Genomic DNA, 24,137 nt, shown 5'->3' on the forward strand with positions numbered 1-24,137 from the left:
AGGAGGTGAGCGGGCGCTTGCCGTTTAGTAGCCGTTTTGGACTCGAATGCGCTCTCGTGCATTCTCTCTCTGCTCTCTTGGGATTGGGCCACAAATTGGGTGTTTGGTGAATGGGCCCGGTTATCTTTTCTATACTCTCTTGGAAAAAGTCCATTTTACGACATTCAATTATTGCGCTAGTTCGATTTTCAACCTCGATGTACAAAACCAGGAATCTTGCAACCTCCAAGTATCAAAACCGTTTGTTTTTCACCCTTCTCCGGTTTCCAGGGCAGTTTGCGCTGATGTCAGAGCGGCTTTTTCTTTTTTTTCTCTCTCTCTCCAAATTTCATAGCAAGGGAAAAATAGTTAAATGGGTCTAAAAATTATAAAATTTTTTGGAGAGGTACTCCCTCCATTCTAAAATAATTGCACATCTAGAGTTTAAAATTTATCCCACAAAAAAGTGCTACTTTGACCCAACTACTATAAAAGACAAGAGTTTCCGGAGACTTCTTACAAAAGAAACAAGACATTATCTAGATCCTTCTCATAAAAGACAAGGGGTATTTTGGTAATTTCACACCATGTATTGGTTTGTGTGTCTAGTCTTAGAAGTGCATTTATTTTGGAACGGAGGGAGTAGAGTAGGTGATAGGAAACCTATTTTAACTATTGTTTTTAGTTAGTACTCAAAAAATTTTGAAATATAAATATTTGAATATGGGTAAAATTTAAATTTCATTGAATTTTTAGGGCATCAAACACATGCTCCAAAATTTAGTAAATTCGAAACCCAAGGTTCATTTTGAACGTAGTTTATCATGTTAATTTCATTTCACTCATGTTCCATGGAAATTTTTCAAAATCTGTTAAAATAATCAAGTTTGGCGCAAATTTGGCCTTTAAGAACAAACTTAGAATATTCCTATGGAACATCAGTCAAATAAAATTAACATGGTAAACTAAATTTAAAATGAACCTTAGGTTTAAAATTTAATAAATTTTGGAGCACTTTTTGATGCCCTAAAAATTCAATAAATTTTAAATTTTACCCATATTCAAATATTTATATTTCAAAAGTTTTTGAGTTCCAACTAAAACAATTATCAAAATAGGTTCCCTATCACCTACTCTACCTCTTTTAAAAAATTTCATAATTTTTAGACCCTTTTAACTAATTTTCCCTTGCTATTAAATATGGAGAGAGAGAGAAAAAAAGGAAAAACCGCTCTGACGTCAGCGCAAACCACCCTGGAAACCGGAGAAGGGTGAAAAACAAACGGTTTTGATACTTGGAGGTTGCAAGATTCCTGGTTTTGTACATCGGGGTTGAAAATCAAACGAGCGCAATAGTTGAAGGTTGTAAAATGAACTTTTTCCTATTCTCTTCGATAAGCTAGAATATGGATGTGTTCATTTCTTCCTCATCCAAATATCCAAAGGAGGTAAAGAATATACATGTAAAAGCAACTCCAGCAGATCCTCTAGCACAACTTCTACTAGACGCTCTATTTTGGGGAGGCCTCCAAAATCTCTCCTCCACCCTATATTTTTAGGGGATTTCTAGGGAACCCTATATTATAAATTGGAATAAAAAAATATTGCTGGAGTAGAAACAAATTTAGAAACTCTTATTAAGTAGAGGCAATCTCCAATTAACATTTAGAGAGTCTGATTTAAGAGCTATTGCTGAAGTTGCTCTAACCTTGTAAGTAAATGCATACCATTAAAGTAGAGCTAAACAACTGCACCAACACATGGACTCTATTGACGTGCCCATTTGACTCTTGTCCTGTTGAAACATTCCATGGGATCACAAGCCTTCGATAGTAGCTCCAAAAAGGCCCGTTTCCGTGCAAGGTGCAACATAGATGTCTACGTAAAGTCCAAGTTGAGCGACAAGGTGTTAAAAGAAAACAGTGTTGACCATTAACACAAGGTACTGATTACTGAACCACAGTTTATTATTTACTCAAAAGAACCCGAGTTCTGTTCTTCAAATCATATTGAACTACAGCTTTCATGCGAGAGAATCATGCCTTTTTGACTGCCAGATGCCTTGTAAGTGCCCTGCGTTAATGATGTTGCAATTATCAGCAAGAGCTCAAAAAGGTCTAGAAAGAGTGGTCCTGTTTGTTTCCACTTATCTGGATCTCGCTTTTCTGAGAAGCAAGATTATGTGACAAGCCAGCTGACAATCCTGATTATTTTGAGTCGATTCTCCAGAATGAGTGGTAAAATGTCTGAAATGCCCCTAGAACTGATGATATCTCATTTGTACTGAATATGAGCAAAAGTCAATAATTTTTATATTTTTCTATCTTGCTAGATAATTATATTACAATATTTGTAAAGTCAAATCTCGAATAAAAAAATTATTGACTTCTGTTTTTTTCTACTTTTTCTACACATTTTTTTTCTTTCCTCCTTACTCCCTGATCCTTATCTCTTCTTTCAGTCTTCACGCGCCAGCCCCTCTCTTCTTCTGTCTTCTTCCGTCCCCTACTCCTGCGGGCGGCGGACCTGGAGCTCCCGTCTCACGCTCCGACGCCTACCCCCGCCTCGAGCTCCGGTGCCCAGCTTCTTCCGCCCCGTCTCAAGGTCCCGCGCCTGCGGCACCAAGGGCGGGGGCACGACATTAGTAGGGCGGGGGCACGGCAGCAGTAGGGCGGCGGCAGGGGAGGGCCGGCGGGTGGCAGGCGCGGTAGTTGGGGTGCAGAGGACAGGCATGGAAAACGACCCTTGCTTATCAGGTAAGCGAGCTCGGGATCACGATGGATAGAATCGAGATTCACGTTGTATCCGTGATTTCCAGGGCGTCCTGAGAAGCGAAAATTAATAGAAACATTTGGTGGGCTTTTCGATGGACTTGTATTGTAAAATTTAACAGCTCAATTGTTGATGCAAATCTGCAGGTTAGAAAGTATATTTTTTTTTGGCAGTGCAATGTACTCATGGATGTACTCACTTTTCTGTTTCAGATTGCATCAAAATACATTCCAGGAAAAGAACATAAATCTTTACCCTGGTCCCTGGGGAAAGAGAGATGAATAATAATGAGAAACTGTCGAGTAAAAATGGAAAACAGCATACTGTACTCATGTGCATCAAAGCCTAACTCATCACACAGATACAGGCTGGAATCATGAACAGTATGCACTATGCAGAAAACTCAGGTGGAATTCTAAGACCACATCTGTATTATATCCTTTGGTCCTCAGCAGAGGATTCTGAAGCTTTTGTTCTAAGTTCACTATACATTCTGAATTTTTGATCAACCATTTCCATACAACCAAATGGACACATGTACAGTATAACTATACTGAAATGCTGATGCACCAAAGAAAATGCATCCAAGTTCTGCCACCATTTTGCTCAGAATACAATACAAACTAAGCAATTCACAGAGACAGTGAGATAACAACAAGTAACTAATCGTCTTGACGTCCTCTTCAACACACTTGTTGTATGACATCAGCGTACCCTCATCAGCTGGGTCTTCCTCAATTTCCTGCTTTCATCCGCTTTGCTTCTCTTGTGTCAGCTTCGCTTTGCGCATTGTGCTTCGCCTGAGAGCTTGTTCTTCCAACACATCCAGAGCAGGCAGACGGACGGACAAAAATCTTGTTATTGGGTATGCTATTCTCACTGAAGAATTCTGCCAATTTGTGGACCATTAGATCATGCTTACAGCAGGTGATGTTCATCATCTTCAGGTGGGTGCACTCGAATGAACTTGCCCTTGGATTGAAACCCACTCTGCTGTTATAGGCCTAATGCAAAGAAAAATAATGAACTTGCTTTAGGCATCATGTGCTTAAAATACTCCAGAAATCGTTGGGTATGTAAATTTTTGCATACCATGTCAAGCTGGAGAAAAAGGTATGGAGGTTCCATTATTTGTGCAACCAATCGAAGGAGAGAATGGTCGGCAGGGGTAACTCACCGTGAGAGTGGACCATGGTGGCGACCGTGGCTTTTGTGTGCGTCGATGGGGAGCAGGTGCTGTCAATGAATGCTCTGCGTAGAGGCTAGTGGAGGTTCGTGGTAGACGGTGGTGGATGCTCAAGGAATCGGGTGATGGATAGCTGGTGGTGGGGGATTCGCCGTGGAGGCTATTTATCGCGTGCTACTGGAGGTCGAGCTATCGCAGAAGGGAGGCACAGCTCGCTGGCAGGTGGGCCCGCGTGGCACTGTGCTTCTTTCTCCTCTAGACCTCGCGATGGTGGTGGCGCCGGGGTTAGGGAAGGGGGTTGCCAGGGTCGGGGGGGGGGGGGGGTTGGTGGGCAGAGCGTCCGCCGGCAAGGTCGCCGGTGACCGGGGTGGTGGAGGGAGGTGGCGGCCTTTAGGGTTCGGGTTGCCGGGGGTGGGATGGCTCCATGGCCTCCGGCTATAGAAGAGGAGGCCGGAGGCGGCAGCGGCCCGGCGGCGGCGGCGGCTGGGCCAGCGGGGAGCGAGGCGGCGCAGAGCGCTACCGGTCGGGCAGGGCAGGATCTCCGGTGGGCGGAGGCCGGCGAAAAGAAAAAAAAGGAGTTTCACGGATGGCATTACCTCCGCCTCCTCCTCCTTCTTCTTAGAGGTCGCCGAGGTTGCCGGTACTTTGTTTTTCTGCTTGGACTTGAAATCGCGCGAGGTTGGGCTCACCTTATCCTCCTCACTGCTCGACGAAATCAAGTCGGTGTACACAGTTTGGCGGCGGACATTGCTGGTTCCTTCACCACAGTCTGGCCCAATAGGCCCACCATCGTTGCTTGCCGACGAGGAGGAAGTGCGGCGGAACCTCCGGCGCGCGCTGCCATCTTGAAGCCGCGGTGGAGCCGACCTCTTCCGGCAGCCCGTCTTCCCCACACCGCCGCGGAGGAGGGGGAAGCGCGGCGCTCATCGGCAAGCCGCGTCCTTCCGCCATCGGCGTGGCAGAACTTGCCTTCCTTGTCTCTGGCTTGCCGGAGGGCCTGCGCCAACCAGTTCCTGGAGACCATCGAGGGAGGAGGGGTGCAGCAGCGCGTCGGATCGCATCGGATCTATCGAGGGAGGAAGATGCTCCGTCACTTGCCTGATCGAGATGGGGGATCGAGATGGAGAGAGGGGGGAGATGGAGAGAGAGGGGGAGACGGAGAACCCGACTCGTTGTTAAATGGGAAATTTGGATCTGTACCATTAAAAGATATATGCCATCATTATCTCACTGACATGTGGTTTTAACATGAGTCAATGATATGTGGGTCGGATGGTATATATCTAACTTTGGGATCTTTTAATGGTACAGATCTAATTTTTCCTTAAATGAATACTGCAGAATTGGGGATAAATAAATCTGGATAGGTTTTAAAGATTACCCAAATTAGCAAGGGCAGAAGCTTGAATGGACAAAAGCACTACTACATCATGGTGCATGCATAGCTAAGCACTGAAAAGAAACACTCTATTGATGTAGTGCTGAAACTACCTAATGTAGGTGAACGAAAATGAAAGAAGCCAAGATCAGCAAAAAGATTGAGTGCCGTGCAGGAAATAAAAATTGAGGATGTAGAAATAAAGAACTGCTAGACTTGGATACCCCTAACTGTCCTAAACCACTTCAATTCATTAAAGCAACACCTGTGAAAATAGAAATAAAAACTGCTAGACTTGATATATGGATGGGCCAGCTAAACAAATTTCGGCCTTGGGTTCTCGTATAGCTACTTCAAAGAAAAGAAAATTGTAGGGAAGGCTATTTTGTATTTTTTTTCTAAATACAAAATTAAGACACCATTTAAAGTAATTTGCAAATAAAAACTATCATGAGTCTGACACCAATTCTTTTTCCATGTAATAAACAAGAAGCCCAATCATGAGCTAGTAATTTCATCAAGAATTTTTAACCAAAATTGTTATTTTCTGTCATTTTTGTGTTTTTAATTATCTCAATTTGAATTATGCATGATTCCAACAAGATTCAAAAAATTGTACAAAAAATATTTATAAGCTGCTACGTTTAAACCATGTCCAGAAGATAGGTGAAAAAGTCTATTGCCTTGTAGGGAAAATTCAGAATTTTTGCACCAAAGTACCACTCATAATAATCACCATAATTTGTAAATGTGATAAGAAAAATGGTATAAATTAATGTAGCAGCATATTATTGGTTCATAAGTTTGCCAAAAAAAATTACATGATTTGGATAAAGTGGAAGTATACATGGCTCATAAATGGATATGTCATTCACATATTTCCTTACAACTCAACTCAAACTTGGTGGTTTAAGTAGCATATAATATTTTTGAAGTTGTATGAACTTCAAATTTGGATATGACCTTATGTTAAGCATAACATTAGACAATATGAAGTTATATTACCAAATGTTATGCAAAAATATATGTTTCTATTCTATTCAAAAGTGGGAGAAATGCAGTCATATAAATTGGATTCATAAATTCACATAAGAAAATGGAATTAAATGAAAGATCGTTAATTTATAAAAAAGTTAGAAAAAATAATCAACAAATTTGAAGTTAATATGACTGAGAAATACAAGTTTCAAGTTTTTATTACGGATTAAAAAAAGAAAATATGATGTATATAGCAATCTCGTCGCTTCACGTTCATCGTTCGATCAACCGGGCGCTGCCACGTGCAGTGGGTTGCATGTGAGACGTAGTATTTATAAGGAAAAATTAGATCTGTACCATTAAAAGATCCCAAAGTTAGATATATACCATTGGACCCACATATCATTGACTCATGTGAACCCCACATGTTAGTGAGATAATGATGGTATATATCTAACTTTGTGATCTTTTAATGGTACAGATCCAAATTTTTGAAGCATATGTTGCAGTGCTTAAATTGTCCATTCAAGCTTCTATCCATTCTACTTTGAGTAATGATTAAAGATCCATATGAATTTATTTATCCTCAATGCTGTAGTAGTGGTTAAATTGTCCATTCATGCATGTGTCCTAAAATTTTTAATCTCTTGTTGTCACACCTTCTAATAGGTTCCTAATCTGATCATGTTTTATATCATCATAGGACCGCCGCTTCATCCGTATGAAAAGGAGCGCCTAAGGCAATGTATGCAAAACAGTGCAAGGCTGCATCAACTTGGACTTACTGGTTACACTGAAATTTTTGTAAGAGCATCTGCCATTTGTAATGACAAGAGCAAGAAACATCAGAGAACCAGAGAAGACTCTGAATCTGACTATGATCCTTACCAAGATGATAGTGCTGAACAAGATTTGGTTGATGATGACATTTCTAAGGTGGTAACTGTTCCATCGTATCAAGGCTTATCTTGATGTCTGTTTGGTAAATATAATTATCTGCAAACTCTATGCGATATTGTTTGCTCCTCTTTGTAGCAGGGCTCTAAGGGGAACATCGGCATGAAAACTAACAACCAAACCTCAAACAAACCACCTACTAGAGTGAGGTTTTACGCTCGTTAGAGGGTGTATGCAGAGGTCCTCCCTACTGAGCCTCGCAGATCAAAGAGAATTAATTCCCAGCCTAATGCAAGTCTTACACCAAGTGGCAACCATGTCCCACCTCCATCACACCTTGATGAGACCCAACAAGTTGATGGACCAGCTGCAACAGGCTAGTTCTACTACTGCGTTTCTCATTATTTTACTGCCTGATGAATGTGTTCTTACTGCCTGCTATTTTTGGATTGTAATGATGAGCTTCAGGACAACACCATGGCTGCCATAGCTGATGCAAATGAAGGTAATGATGAGCTTCATGAGAACAGCCTGATGACTGATGAAGGTAATTGTTTGTTCGTTTAATTGCCATATTGGATATTGCATTACTAGTTTGGTTGCTGAATGTTACCTGCAATATTATTGATCACAGACAACCAGGAGGAGTGGAAGTTTGGAACCGAGGAGTTATTATGGGGCATGGTCTGCAAAGGATGAACAGATCTCATCGTGGCAAGCTACCAATTATCATACCTGAAGGGAATATCAGGCCTCTGGTGCCTGGTATTGCTGCAAAGTATGCAACTGAGTGCAACATTGCTGTTAGGAACCATGTGCCTGTGCTCAAGCACTGGAAGGAATACAAGAAACACCAAGTTGTGATTGAGCTTTATTTGGGAATACTACGTGTGAGTACATTCTCCAAGTCCTTTCCTCTGTTTATAAATCTACGAGCACCACCCATTTATTAATCTGAGTTTTCACTGTCTTAAATCATGCACCCTGTTTTCTGTTATATAAAAATAATCATTACTCTAAACATAAATAGATTCTGTATAGCAAATTTTCTGCCATGTCTAATAGTATAGTTGTGATTTGCTCCTTATGTTTTTTCCAATAGAATCAGGTCATAAAAATGTCTTGAATGCTATACATTTTCTCAGCTATCATATTTCTTATAGATGTTCTTCCATCTGATTAGTCAAAGTTCGACATTGACACAAATGATGCTTGTCAGATTGTTATTCCGGCCAGTCCCCCAGGGGTGTACCCGGTGGTAGAGTTTCAGGATGGGGATCTCAGGACCAAGAGCTCAATGGTAACACGAAGATGCAGGGACTTAGGCAGGTTCGGGCCGTGATGTGCGTAATACCCTACATTCTATGTTCGGGGTTGTATTAGGGTTTGTGAATGCTGCGAAGAAGGAGTCTCTCTATGGGTCTTCCTATGTCTCCTTTATATAAGCTAGGAGGCATAGGGGTACAAGGAAAGTATACTCGGGTTGTTTTACAAGGAAGGAGGTCGGTTAAGATCCCTATTTATCTGGGCTTCTAGCTGGAGACTCTCATCCTGATCTGCTGAAGATCCTTTCTGCGCACAACCGAGTCCCTGCGCGTTGAGTAGCTGTAACCGAGTCACCGAGCAGGGTAGTCACCCGGATACGGCGACCCCACTCGACAGGGAGGTACATAGGTCTTCCTCCATCAAGCCCCCATGCATTGGAGGGCCGAGTCGAATCTTGTCGTACTGGACGAGGTCTTTTGGTGCTCTTTATTAATATCCGTAGTCGTTGTAGATCCAAAACGGGATGCGCCCCTGGACGCACCCGTTGGGTGTAGCCCCTGAGCCTTGGAAGGTTTTGGAGAAGCATTTTGAGGGTCAAAGAAATGATTCCTGACTCCTGATGATCCGAGAGCCTGAGCCCTTGATGAGTGTTTTTGTTACGCCAACTCCCTAAAGACATTGGCCCTTAGCTACCCCGAGGCAACCATTGCGTGTGAATCCTACCCGGCTCCCTAGATCTGAAGCTCTGGATTCAAGTCACTGAGACGTATCGAGCGACTGCGGTGTCCGGGCCCTGAGGCCTCGGTTGAATCACTGAGACACGCTGAGTAGTAGATGGCACCCAGCCCCCCGAGCAGGGTCATTGGAGGAGTCACGGAGACGTGCCGAGTGGTCACAGCGTCCGGGCCCTGTGGCCCTGGCTGGGTCGCTGAGACACATCGGGTCAAAGATGGTGCCCAGCCCCCGAGCAAGGTCACTGGCGGAGTCACGAAGACGCACCGAGTAGTCACGGCGACCGGGCGCTGAGGCCCTGGCTGGGTCACGGAGACACGTCAGGTCAAAGATGGCGCCCAGCCCCAGAGCAGGGTCGCTGGCGGAGTCACGAAGGCACGCCGAGTAGTCGCAGCGTCTAGGCCCTGAGGCCCTGGCTGGGTCACTGAGACACGCCGGGTCGAAGATGGTGCACAGCCCCCAAGCAGGGTCGCTGGTGGAGTCACGGAGACGCACCGAGTAGTCTCGGCGTCTGGGCCCTAAGGCCCTGGCTGGGTCGCTGAGACACGCCGGGTCGAAGATGGCACCCAGCCCCTGAGCAGGGTCGCTGGCGGAGTCACGGAGACGCACCGAGTAGTTGCGGCGTCCGGGCCCTGAGGCTCTGGCTGGGTCACTGAGATATGCCGGGTCGAAGATGGCGCCCAGCCCCCGAGCAGGGTCGCTGGCAGAGTCACAGAGATGCGCTGAGTAGTCGCGGCATCCGAGCCCTAAGGCCCTGGCTGGGTCGCTGAGACACGCCGGGTCGTATTAGGAATATTCGAAGCATATTCCTGTTATGGTAAAAAATCAAAACATTATCACCCCGCGCGGATTTAACGCGCCTGACAGAGGAGCGGGGCGGTCAGGGGCAACGGTAAAAAGAAAGTTACCATTTACCCCGCTCCGTCCATCGCAAGATTCCCGGCCCGATCAGATCTGGCCGTTGATTTCGGATCTGCCCGTTGTGCAGAATCCGGTATTTAAATGGGAAAGGTTGCGCGGAGCAGCCACCGTGTTCCCGAGTGCTCCAAAGCTTTCCTCCGCCTTGCTGACTCGGCTAACTTCCAGAGCTCTCAGCTTTCTTGCTTCTTGTGATTTCCACCCCTCTCCCGAGCCTCGCCGCTGTCGCCATGGCCGCCACCCCTGCTGCTTCCTCGATGTTGACCTCAGGGAGCGCTGGAGATGCTCCGCCACCTTCGTCGTCATGGCAGAGATGCACGCTGCAAGAGAGCGACATCCAGGACATGGTGGAGCGCGGCATCCTCCCGGAGAAATAGATCTCCAGGTGGCGGTGCTGCTTCGGGGAGGAGTTCCCGTTGGAGGGCACGGACTGGACGGTCGTGTTCAAGTCCTTCTATGAGAAGGGCTTCGCACTACCCACGGGGGCCTTTTTCCGCGGGCTTCTTCATTTCTACTGGCTTGAAGTAACACATCTCAAGCCCAATTCGATTGCTCAAATCACCATCTTCATGCACCTCTACGAGGGGTACTTGGGGATCACCCCCCACTTCAACTTGTGGCGGGCTGTGTACCGCCTCAAGGGGCACCCGTCTAACGTTCGCCGGAACGTGGTGGGTGGGGCCGCCTTTTCACTGCGCCAGGGGAGCGTCTACCCCGACTTCGAGCTCCGCGACACTAACAAGGGGTGGGTGCGGGACTGGTTCGTGGTGTCAAACCCTGCGCCCTGCCTCCTGGCGCGCACTGGCCGCTCGCCGGAGTATAAGGCGTGCTGGGAGGAGATGCCGATCGTCGAGGAAATGGTGCAGGTGAAGCGCCTCCTCAAAGAGATCGCCGAGCTGTCAGCCCAGAAGCTGACAGGGGCCACGGTGGCCCTCTCCTTCTGCAAACGGCTGACGCAGCTAATACAGGAGAGGGTCCACCCAGCCTATGAGTATTGGGGTCGCAATGACCCAACCTGCGGGGAAAAGCACAAGGTCTCCCAGGAGGAAGCTGCAAATCGAGTTGCCCGCATCATGGCGGGGCAGATCCGGGACAAGGGCTGCCCGAAAGCCCTCTGCCTGAAGTGGCCGACCAACGCCGTAAGTTTTCTTGAATCTTCGGAGTTGTTTTCTCTGTCCCCGAGTTGTTTTCTCTATTTCTGAGTTGTTTCCTCTGTTTTTGCTCTATTTTTCTAACCGCACCCGTTGGGTTGTGACACAACTCGGATTCTTTGTAGGCCAAGGTCTTGGAGTAATGGTCCCCCGCTCCTCTGCCTGATGGGGACCCTGGCAAGGAGACTGCCACGCCTGCTGAGCTGCGCCAGCCAGCAGACGAGGAGATGGAGTTCTCCTCCGACTCCTCCGTGGGGAGTGAGTCGGAGGTGGAGATTACCGGCGCCTCGGGGCCACCGACCGCAGCCGCCCCGAGGAGGAAGACGCGTCGTGCCGTGAAGAAGATCCCGCTTTTGAAGGCGGGGTTGACGGAGGCACAAAGGTCGTTTAGGAGCTCTATCCCCTAGGGTACGAGCAAGGTCCGGAGAGCGTCGGCGCCCCCGGCTACAGCTGCGATGGGGTTGGCATCGGCTGACCCCCAAGCCGAGAAGGAGGCAGCCCAGGGACTGGGCCAGCTGTGCAGGGAAGCGACGCCCTCGTGCTCTGGTTCTGGGGCCCAGCTGGCTGCGCCGCTGAAGTTGAAGTTCGCGCTGCGTCGAAGCGGCGGGTAAGTGTCTTGATCTTTGGTTGGAGCTTTGCATTCGCTTCGTTGGAGCTGCGCTGAGTGCCTTGTTTGTTGGTGCAGGAAGGCGTCACTCAGCGGCGCCAAGAGGAAGGCGGAGGAGTCATCCACCAAGGGCGGCTCCAGTGATGCCGCAGTGTTGACCTCACCGCGGGTGAACCCGGTGAAGAGCCGCGCCCGCCGCGAGGAGGAGAAGAAGGAGGAGGAGGAGGAGGCTAGCAACAGGGTCCCTCCCCCTCTCCAGGATGTCGAGATGCAGGATCCGCCCCAAGACGAAGGGGTGGCACAGGTGGTAGTCGTGGCCCAAGACGTCCCAACTGTTGAGGTGGTGAGGATCCAGGAGGTCCCAGCCATCGCGGTGGCGAGGGCCCAGGCAGGGTCCTCTGAGGGAGCCGAAGCCCCACCGGCGAAGGAGGAGGGAGAGGGTGAGGAAGAAGACAATTCGCTTGGTGGCCATCTGGTTGAGTCCGCCAAGGTGACCCATAAGTTGGACGAGATAAGTCTCCTCCCACACTCTATGTGTAGCCGACTTGTTGTTGCCAATGCAGTCTTGTGATGCCGAGTTGTTCTGCAGGCTCTGGTGGAGCTGTCGGAGCAGGCTGCTCAGGAGCTAGACGAGGGGAGCGTTGCCATTGGTCGGGTGGCGGAGCTTGAGGCCAGGGTGGACGAGCTGGAGGCACAGGGCCGCCGGTTGGAGGCCGAGAAGGTGGAGGCCGAGAAGGCTCTGCGCAAGGAGAAGCGCGGTAAGGAGTCGAGTCGATGTCTGCCGAGTCCTTTTTGCGCTGTTTAATCTCTAACTTGCTTATTGTTCAGAGCTGGAGGCTTGCACCAAGGCCAACGAGGAGCTTTAGAAGCTCTGGGAGGCGGCTGAGGCCCGGGAGGCCTCCACTGAAGAGAAGCTTTGCCTAGAGCGGCAGGCTCGACGAGGTATGATTCGGATAGCATTGTTGACGCTCCTTAGCGCCCTGATTTGTATACCGCAAGCGCACGGTTCGTGTAGCTTTTCCCTTAGAGTATTCCCCCCAAGGTTTATCAATCCGTGGATCGACAAAGAACTACCTAAGGTTTTCCATCTAATCTAATGGATCTATCCTAACATGAAGCATTGATTGCATATAAAGGGTAAACCTTTAATAGATATGAGTGATATGTGAAGGTTGATCTCATCCATGAACATAGGCTTAATCATAGCAAAACCAAAGATATGACTAGGCCTATCGTCATCTAGTTGTAGTTCAAGCTAACGAGCGAATAAATTATGCATCTCAATCAAAAGCATCTTTAAACCCAAAATCTCCAATCCGATCCCTCGATACCCCACCTACTTAGTGGCAACGGCCTGTCACGATGCCACCCCTTTCGACAAAAGTACCCTAAAGCAAGTCGAACCCCCTTTGGTAGTTCCGCCATGAACCTCTAGCCACCATGACTACAAGATCATGCTAAGCGATCTATCTCGATAATAGATCTAAGATGAAGCAAACCCAAAGAGAAGAACGAAATCGAAAGAGAGAACATGATCGCTAATAGATTCGGAAGACATGATTATCATTACTCACATAATAGATTCGTTTGGATCATCACCGCCATGTGCACACCATCGATGAATCCAACTAGCTCTTGAACTCCGCCATGGCACAACCACGCAGGGAGGCCACGGCGGCTAGGGTCGGCCTAAGCCATCTCCTAGACAACTTCGAAGACTTGCGGCAGCCGTCGTCTCCCTCCGGTCTTGACCCTAGGTTTTCGTCGAGTTCTGGGTGGATGGATGCTTCGAGTTGAATAAGGTGCGAGCTATTTATAAGCCGAGGAAGCCACCGGTCGAAGGGGAGGTCGAACCGACCTAAAAAAGGGCTGGGCCGGCCGGCCTGGCTCATTCCTTCGCCGTCTCGTGTCCTCCTTTCGCGTGCAGACTCCTCGCATCTTCTAGAGTTTATGTCATTCACGATTGCACCCCTTTTGACGTCGTTATCTTGGAGATATCTTCGAGGAAAGGATAGGATAGAGAATCCTTCCTTAAATCTTCATTTGCTTTGCTTAATCCCGAAGTATCTTGATCTCATCTTCGTAGGCTTGGTCCTTTGGGCTCTCTTGGAGGATGGATGTGCATGAATGCGCTTCGAATCAACATGGGCTTTGGTCCTTTCTTTGGGCTTTGGCCTTTGTCTTTCTCCGTGTTAACGCTTGATCACGGGCCTCGTCATTTCATGCTCCAAAATAGGCCAAAAACCTGCAAAAACGAAGTTCCTCCAAAATATATGTGCAAGTGTGAAAATGTCCAATAATTAGGCCGGGGTTAGGACGATTAGTGATTTTGATATTAAATTCATGCCATTATCAAGGATAAATAAGGGATAAAAGGGGTACTTAAGGAGCGCCAACATTCCCCCCATGCTTAAACCTTGCTCGTCCTCGAGTAAGTCAAGGAGCTTTGCTTATAAAGAAATCAGCGTTGCCCCTCAATGTCCTCTCTGCACTTAGTCATACATAACAAGACATATTGCTCTCTCAAGTATTTAGCATTTAAGTTCATGTTGTGACCGGCTACATTTTCATTATGGAAGATAGACTAGCAATTAAAGAACAAGCCACAATAATAAATAAATGCAATGCTCTCAAACATAAGTGAACTTCAAACCTTTACCTTGTTTCATCGTGAAGAGTTTTCAAAAGAATGCATATCAAACATAAGTGAGGTTCTCTTGCAAAAGATCATGGAAATACTCATCTCATCAAGTCGCTCAAGCCTACATTAGATTGTTTTCAACCTATTCTACTCATATATAAAAGTGGGAGGCTTATGTGGAGCTTGGTAGGTAAAAACAATCTAGCAAAACATTATACTTGAAATATTATCAAACTAAGAGAGAGATCTAATGGAATTACCGAGACTAGTCAAAAAGGCCATTGGAAAATAATGTTGGAGAGGGGAAAAGATGAAACACGCACATTTAGATAGGTGGACATGTGCAAGTGGCAAATGGATGATCCCGAGACACAAATGAAGTTCTCGTTATTGGATTGCACATGGTTGGAAGATTTAAGTATGGAATAGTTCTTCAAAGTAACTTAGAAAATTAATGAAACCAAAAAGAGCTAAGGAGCATTTTATTCTTCTTTTTTCTTTTTCTATCATTTTCTATTTTCCTCTTTCTTTCTCCTTTTTTTCTTTCTTTTTGCTCCTTAGAACTTTTGATGACATAGAATACTTACCCAGCCATCCCCCCCATGCTTGAACGAATGCTCGTCCTCGAGTATAAATAGTGGGAGAACCAACTAGTTAGGGTAAGTATCTCAAATTCACCTTCTTCTTCGTAGAACCACTTGAATCTCACGGAGCCTTGTCTCCCAAAACTTTTCTTTATATGATTCCCTTGATTCTTTTGATTCCGTCGAAATGATAATCCATACTCAAAGTGGGTTGTGGTCAAGGAGGTAATCACAAAAAGATATTTTTGGTTTAGGGTGGATATCCAGTGAGGTTTGCAAAATTTCCGAAGTAGAAACTCACAATGCATGGATAAATAGGCTAGCAAAAAGAAGGTTACACAAAAAAAACAGAATGACCAGCTTCTTAGTCTCGTACCAAAGAAATCAATCTTAATCCAACTCATCAAAATATAAGTTTGCAGTCTAAAGGTTTCATCGTGAAAGAATATGTATGTATAGGCTTTGGTAGGTAGAACTTTGCAAGAGATTCACAAATGTAGATATCATAGGAATTAAATTTTCAAATTAAACAACACAAAGTGTAAGGTCATCGGTAGACTTAAATCAAAGAGCAACATAGAATATGTGGGTTTAGAATTTAGTCATTTAACCTCCACAAATAAAAGAGCCGGTATTTAATCATTTTAATTCCATTTAATTGAGAGCAAATGGTCAAGTCATATACAACATAGCGTAGGTAAAACAAAGCAGCAACTTTCATCATTTTTCCATAAGCATAAGGCATTGCCAAAATGTATCAATGTGGTGAGCACAAAGTGATGGTGATCCTACACTTATTGAAAACAAAAACAAAACTAGGTTGTCCTCCTAGAAGCCATGTGATAGGTTGAGAGATATATACAAAGGTTGCATCTATGGTTGAAGGCATATATGTACAAGCATTTAGAAAAAAGAGAGAGTTGAGGAAGAATTACCGTCCTTCTCGATGCTCGTAATGAAGTGTAGCGCGGCCTCCCCCATACTTAAGCATTGAGCTAAGCATGGAAGAAGAATCATGAGCATCTTGTGGCAACTGTGATTGTCTTACTCCATGAGATCTTTCTTCCTTGTCCACGAAATCCTCCCCCATGCTTAGCATGATGCTAGGCGTGGAAGGAGAAGATGGACCATCTTGCAATTCTTGAAGTCCTTCCCTCATGTGTATGAATATTATTTTCAATGTGTCTTCACCTTTGTTGCCTCAATTTTCCTTCAACTTCTTCTTGAACTAAGTCATGGTCCCAATCATTGCTTCACGTCGTCGTCGCCTCCTTCAATTCCTCGTTGTCCCATTGCTGCCTCATCTTCACGAATTTTTCTTCCAATTTCCAGAACATAACATATACTGAAACATTGCTCCATTGCGAAGTGCATGAATTTTTTCTTTCCAATGATTCCTTATTCGCCCAAAATTGATTTCGAACAAGAGAGTTATGTCCATTTTATCCCAACGCTGCAATCTATTCCGAATTTCAGAACGCGCAGCGTCCAAAGTTTTTGCCATATCTCCTTGTACGGGTCTTCAAATTCATTGATCTTGGATGCGTTGGAACGGAAATTTCATGGAGCTTTTGAATATAAACTTTTTATTCCTTGTACATCTCTGTCCATGTGCAAAATTTGATGAAAACAGCGGGGCTTGCTTTCGAACTTTGGAGATATTGACGAATTTGATTTATTCTTTGATCACGAATTCATGGGAACGTTTTGTCATGCCTGCAAAACAATTCAAGTGCACAATCTACCCCCAAGGTGACAGTCGGGTGTAGAGACAATTGCCAACAAACCTACCATTCCTAAGATCTCAAATTGTGGCATAGCTAGCTTAGCGAAAAAAAATAAAAACCTAGTGAGTGTACGTGTGTGCTAGTGTAAATGCAAATGAGAGGAAGGTATATAAACAAAGACAATGTTTACACCTAGTTCTAAACAACATGTTTACAACTAGATTGCCGAACTTCTCCATAGCCAAAAAGACTTATTTAACCAAGGTCAAAACACCATGTCTATCCCAAGATCAATAGGCCTTCATAGCACAAGAAAAAAAATAAAGCGCATTGCAAAGCTTATAAACCAACCAAATGCAACATGAGAACAAAATGGATTGTTATCTTGGTCAAAAGAGCTTAAAGATGGAAGTCCGCAAACAAGTTTAAACACCACGTTTACACAAGATTGCAAAAGGTAAATGCTGTCATGACAAGCATTACATGCATAGGAAAGCATACATCAATAAGATTGAGACCAAGCTAGCAAAATGAGGGCATGAACAATGGAATGGATGCAAAGTGCAAATGCAATGTTAGCAAAAACAAGTGTTAGCAAGGTTGAAAGGACCTTTTGATGTTGTTCCGCAACTAGTTTATTCAAAAACAATTGCTAAGAGTGACAAAAAGCCTTCGCGACACTTCATAAGAAGTGAGGATTTTGTCAATGAAAAGGTTATTTATCGAAAAAGGATCAAGCAACCGAGCTAACAAGGTTTGAGAAGTAGGTTTATGGGTTTCCTATATTTTGGTCTTAAAACAAAAATTTTGAAGAGAGAGTGTTGGGTATAGAAATTCTATCTAAGGTGGTTTCAAAAAAACTAGAGAGAAACAAAAGTTAGATTTTTTTTTTTGAATAAAAAACATACCCTATCATTTTGGGATTGTTCTGAGTGGTTTTCCTAAGGGTTTTAGGATCTCAAAAGCGAGGCTAGTCAATGTTTTTAGAAAAGGGTTTTTTTAAATGCAACATGCAATGCAATGCAAGGGTGAGACGAACAACATGGTATGTAATGCAACACGGGGTGGGTGAACAAAATGATATGACATGATGAGGTGGTCTAAAACAAAACAAAAAGTTAGCCTAAGTTAACTAGCCACAAGTTTAGAATCAAAGGGTGGTACAATGCTTCATAAATCTCTCTAAAAGGGACACAAAGAAAAAGACTCTAAACACTAATAGGCACACAAAAAGATCTACAAGTTTCCCAAGACCAAATAACAAAGTGCTCCCTCAATAACATTTAGAATGAACAATATGAAGTTGTGGTTTTTTGTTAGAGCAATGGTACAATGTTACTTGATATTCCGATTAAAGAGTGCAATGTAGACGGTCATATTAATATATATAAAACAAAAGATCGGGTTGCCTCCCGCAAAGCGCTTCATTTAGAGTCATAGAGCTCGACTTTCTTACATACCTTCTCATTGATGCAAAGCCATGGTCCTTCATGCAAGAGGTGAAGGTGTTCCATGCAGCTCTTATTCAACTTCCCATGTTGGACATGATCAATCACGCTTAATGGAAAACTTGCCCAATCATGGTCACCTCCTTCTTTGTTGTCCTTTGTCGCTACCTTTCTTTTCACGGATTTTCCTCTCTGTATAGATAGGGAATTGCTCCAAACAATTGATCCAATGCAAGGTGCACGAAATTTTCTTTCCAACAAGTCTTCATTTGCCCAAAACGCATTCTAATTGAGAGAGTTATGCCCTTTTTTCCCGTCACTGCAATCTGCCCCGTACTGATTTCAGCACGTGCATCTCCGATGTTTGAAACATAGCTCCTCCCGTGGGCCTTCAATTGTATCGATCATGGATGTGTTGAACCGAGGACTTGATGGAGATATTCAACTTTCTTGCATTGTAAATCTCTGGACTCGCGCACAAAATTGATGTGGCTTAGCGACGTCCGTTCTTGAAACTTGAAGATGTTGATGATGGTGTTCAAAATTTTGGGCATAGTTTCCCTCCTCATCATTTGAGTTTCATGTCCTGCATGGTTAGTGAAATTCGGGGCTTCCCCCTACATGTGCTCTTTTAGGGTCATGAGCTTGACCAAGCGCAAAGCAAGATCGAGATTTGCAATTATTTGTAAACACATGCTACATAATCACATCCTCAATTAAATATCATCAACAAGGCATGGTGTAATTAAATGCAGCATGTGTTTCTTGCATAGCACGGAGCTCATTATTAGGCAGAGGTTCTTTAAGCATGAAATCAACCTTCTCAAGAAACTCTAGCCTATCATCATGAAAAGAACAAGGCATAGAATTTAAACTTTAATTCCGACTATTGGTTCGAGCATGAGATTTTTAATGATTATCAACAAAACCAATAGAAGCTTGAGAATTCACTGTATACCTTAGCCTCGGAGCTTTTTCATACTCATTGGAGTCGTGGTGCTTTGTGCGAGATGTCATCTTGATGCACTCCTCGTGGTCCGTCGTGATTTGCTACTCACGTCTCCATGTGTTGAATGTTGCGCTCTTGTAATCCGTCGTGGTTTGTTTACAACATCTTCGTTTGTCGAAGGTTGACCGCTTGTGCCTTCATTTGGCAATGTCATTGGGGTTCTTCCTCTGCTCCAAGCCTCTGAATTTTATCATGTACGCTTGATGAAAACATCGCCCAAGCTCGCCTTCATTGTTATCATCGTCATCTTCTCTATCTTGTTCTCATCATGTTGCTCCCGCCTCTTCTTCGTGTAATCTCTCCTGTATACTCAACAGAACATATACCAAAATATAGCTCTATTGAAATGTTTATGAAATTACCTTTCCAACGAGTGGTCATTCGCTTTAAACGGAGTCCAAATGAGGGAGTTATGCCCGTTTCACTTTTGGCGCTGCGTGCTGTCTAAAAATTTCCAGAGTGCACAACCTTCAATGTTTTGGCCATACCCGATTGTAGGAATCTCCGATTGACTTGGTTCTTGATTCGTTGGGATGGGAAATTCGTGGAGCTTTTGAATATCTAAAAATATGCTGCTATTTGCTTATGAGGTTGAGCATAATATTGATGATAACAATGACTTCTTACGAATCGATCCGAAGATGTCGATGATCTTGATCTTGTGGTCTTCGGAGCGTCTTGTTGTGCTTCCTTGTCTTCAAGGTCATCACCATTGATTCACCAGCGAGTAGCATGGCTCCAATGGTCTGTCTCCATGGTTCTTGGTTTGCCTAAGGTGTCGGGATCGAAGGAGACTCCCATGCTTTGTGTCGATGATCAGAGCAGTCTCTTTCTTTGATTGCACTCGACTAGAAGTTTCTTGAGCATCCCATGGAGAATATGGGTGGCATCATGGTTCCTCTAATCTTGTTGCCTCTAGCATTGGTCAACTTCAAATCATTAACTTTTGTGCACAAGGTTCTCCAAACATCTTGCGACATCGTCATCACTTTCTCCATTTTTTGTTGCTGCCTCTTCTTCGTTGAATTCCTTGATCATCCTGCACAGAACATGTACCAAAATTCTACTCCATAGAAAGCCTTATGAAATTACCTTTTCAACGAGTGGTCATTGATCCCAAATGGACTCCAGATGGAGAAGTTATGGTCGTTTTACTCCGGCACTACGCTCTGTCCAGAGACATTTCAGAACGCGCAGCGTTGAAAGAGTTTACCATAACTCTTCACACCGATCTCCAAAATTCCTGATTCTTGATGTGTTGGAAAGTAGACTCGATGGAGATTCAAAATAATCTATTATTTGCTCATGGTACTTCTCTGATTTTGGACAAAAAACTCATTACAACAGTAACACTTTGGAGATGATGATGATCCGATCGCACGATTTTCTTCACGGGCATGCTTTATACCTATTGCTTGAACAAACATTTTTTTTCCAAAAACATTAGTCTTTAAAATCAATTGACATGGCGGCGTACATTATTTATCATCTTTTGCTTTGGGGAGTGGGGACTCGATAGCGGATGCTGGGCCACTAACAAAAGTTAGCACCTACCACTAAAGAGCGGGTCTTCACGTAGCCATCAACTTGCTTGAGTGAGATTGGACTTGTCAAAGTACGGACGTTGAGAACTACTCAATCACTTTGTTTTTAGGGTTTTACCTGCATTCATGGACACAAACAAGAAACACAGGATATATGCAATAATAAAATTAGGGTTAGTCCAAAAACTAGATATATCGCCCTAGGGTTCGTGTTGCTGATCCCCGGCAACGGCGCCAGAAAAGCTTGTTGACTCTCCTTAGCGCCCCGATTTGTATACCGCAAGTGCACGGTTCGTGTAGCTTTTCTCTTAGAGTATTCCCCCCAAGGTTTATCAATCCGTGGATCGACAAAGAACTACCTAAGGTTTTCCATCTAATCTAATGGATCTATCCTAACATGAAGCATTGATTGCATATAAAGGGTAAACCTTTAATAGATATGAGTGATATGTGAAGGTTGATCTCATCCATGAACATAGGCTTAATCATAGCAAAACCAAAGATATGACTAGGCCTATCGTCATCTAGTTGTAGTTCAAGCTAACGAGCGAATAAATCATGCATCTCAATCAAAAGCATCTTTAAACCCAAAATTTCCAATCCGATCCCTCAATACCCCACCTACTTAGTGGCAACGGCCTGTCATGACGCCACCCCTTTCGACAAAAGTACCCTGAAGCAAGTCGAACCCCCTTTGGTAGTTCCGCCATGAACCTCTAGCCACCATGACTACAAGATCATGCTAAGCGATCTATCTCGATAATAGATCTAAGATGAAGCAAACCCAAAGAGAAGAACGAAATCGAAAGAGAGAACATGATCGCTAATAGATTCGGAAGACATGATTATCATTACTCACATAATAGATTCGTTTGGATCATCACCGCCATGTGCACACCATCGATGAATCCAACTAGCTCTGGAACTCCGCCATGGCACAACCACGCAGGGAGGCCACGGCGGCTAGGGTCGGCCTAAGCCATCTCCTAGACAACTTCGAAGACTTGCAGCAGCCGTCGTCTCCCTCCGGTCTTGACCCTAGGTTTTCGTCGAGTTCTGGGTGGATGGATGCTTCGAGTTGAATAAGGTGCGAGCTATTTATAAGCCGAGGAAGCCACCGGTCGAAGGGGAGGTCGAACCGACCTAAAAAAGGGCTGGGCCGGCCGGCCTGGCTCATTCCTTCGCCGTCTCATGTCCTCCTTTCGCGTGCAGACTCCTCACATCTTCTAGAGTTTATGTCCTTCACGATTGCACCCCTTTTGACGTTGTTATCTTGGAGATATCTTCGAGGAAAGGATAGGATAGGGAATCCTTCCTTAAATCTTCATTTGCTTTGCTTAATCCCGAAGTATCTTGATCTCATCTTCGTAGGCTTGGTCCTTTGGGCTCTCTTGGAGGATGGATGTGCATGAATGGGCTTCTAATCAACATGGGATTTGGTCCTTTCTTTGGGCTTTGGCCTTCGTCTTTCTCCGTGTTAGCGCTCGATCACGGGCCTCGTCATTTCATGCTCCAAAATAGGCCAAAAACCTGCAAAAACGAAGTTCCTCCAAAATATATGTGCAAGTGTGAAAATGACCAATAATTAGGCTGGGGTTAGGATGGTTAGTGATTTTGATATTAAATTCATGCCATTATCAAGGATAAACAAGGGATAAAAGGGGTACTTAAGGAGCGCCATCAATCATATAGCCGGTGGGTATGTAATTTTTGTTGCTTGGGTTGACCCAGCCTAGTGCTTTTTGTAGAAGCGGAGGATCAAGTGGCCAAGGGCCGGGCGACACTGGATCGGGCCACTGGAGGTTCTGCTTGGGGCGTTCAAGCTCGAGGGCGTGGCGGCGGCCGAGAGCCTGTCTCAGAGGCTGGAGGCGTCCCGTGGCCGACTGGAGGCCGTGTTGACGGCCATTATTTCCCACTTTGACCGTCAACTACTCGGGAATAAAATGAGATTTACACCATGTTCCATACATATTTTACTTATTTCTAACAAGCTCCACAAGTTTTGAATGAGTTGTGCTTTCAGGATATAATATACAAAAAATGAGGCTAAACTGGGAAAAACCCAGGCCGGTCGGCCTCACCTAGGCCAGCTGGCCAAGCACCTCCACTAACTGTGCCATGTCTTCGGTCCAGGAGTGAAGTGACATGCTCACATTTCCTCTAAACCATGGATTGCAAGTTGGTTTGATCAAATGGACCGAAAGGCCTAGCACATGGATTGAAAGGCCCACCTGCAGCACTTACCGAAATCTTTTGGCCCGGAACACCACTATGGACTTCATGCACCCTTGGATCAAGATGTCGGTGAAATGGGAGGATGAGATGTGCCAAACCCAGGCCGGCCGACCTAGGAGAGGCCGGCCAGCCTACCAACTGTCAGCTTCAAACTGACGCAACCCTCCACCGCCATCTAGACAAGATCAGGAGCGTCCACGAGAAGGTCGGTGACAAATGAAGGAAATCCCAGGCCGGCCGGCCTAGGGGAGGCCGTCCGGCCCCACTTTGCAGCATCTCAAGTTCATCTTCGCGTGGAAGCTACGCCAACCGACCCTCTTGCGTACAACCGACGCCTCGGCCAAATACCGACCTCTAGCTAGTATAAATAGGCCCCCCATCCTCACTTGTGAAACACACACAAAAGGAGCTCTCTTCTCTCATTCTTAGTTTCTAGAGTAGGTTAGATAGTCTGGGAGTTAAAGTCGAGTCGAGCTTGTCTCGGGATTCCGGAGTCGTCATCGGAAGTCAGGTATAAGCTCTTGTATCTTTTCCTTTGACATTTATCAATATAAGTTATCTTCTTTATCTTTTCGAGTCAGCTTTACTTTTCGCATTTATTTATCTTTCCAAGTTATCTTCCTTGTGTGCGGAAGTAATTCTCTAGTTTAGGCTTTGTACCTATCTTATTTATCGGGATCTTACCTTACGGGTTTTCTCACCCGGACTAGGGAGGCTCAAGTTAGTTCCCTAGGTTGAGGGGTTTTCTCTTGAACGCGTCAAGAGAAATCCTAACACCGAGTACAGACATGGTGTCTGGGCTTAGTATTAGCTAGAAAGTGTGATCCACCCCACAAAACCATTGTGGTAGGCGGCAGGTGGTGACAGCCCTGTCCATCCCTCGTATTCCACCACGTTCGGGTGTTTTCATCGCAGTAGTTGCAGGTTGCTGTTGGACTCCCCTCTCATCCCTTTCTGAAGTCCTTCCTCTTCTAGCCGCGGAAGTAAGCTCTAGGTTCCCGATAACTAGTTAGAAGCAAGGTTTAGTCTAGAGAGGCTAGCTTTATAGTTTAGAAGTGTTTTAGGAGTCTTTCTCGCTCATTGTC

At 45.0% G+C, this 24,137-nt stretch overlaps 1 protein-coding gene across 1 annotated transcript in view; it reads right to left on the reverse strand.

Annotated features, from left to right (window-relative positions):
• Positions 1 to 3,154: 3,154 nt before the first annotated feature.
• LOC120679762 (MEIOTIC F-BOX protein MOF-like) overlaps positions 3,155 to 24,137 on the reverse strand; it is a 76,347-nt gene continuing 55,364 nt past the window's right edge. The window contains exon 4 of the mRNA XM_039961418.1: positions 3,155 to 3,755. Coding sequence (XP_039817352.1) covers positions 3,486 to 3,755 — 270 coding nt within the window. The 3' untranslated portion in view covers positions 3,155 to 3,485. The remainder of the gene's footprint in view (positions 3,756 to 24,137) is intronic.

The sequence above is a fragment of the Panicum virgatum genome, chromosome 6N (assembly GCF_016808335.1).
Source record: "Panicum virgatum strain AP13 chromosome 6N, P.virgatum_v5, whole genome shotgun sequence".
NCBI classification, from domain to species: Eukaryota; Viridiplantae; Streptophyta; class Magnoliopsida; order Poales; family Poaceae; genus Panicum; species Panicum virgatum.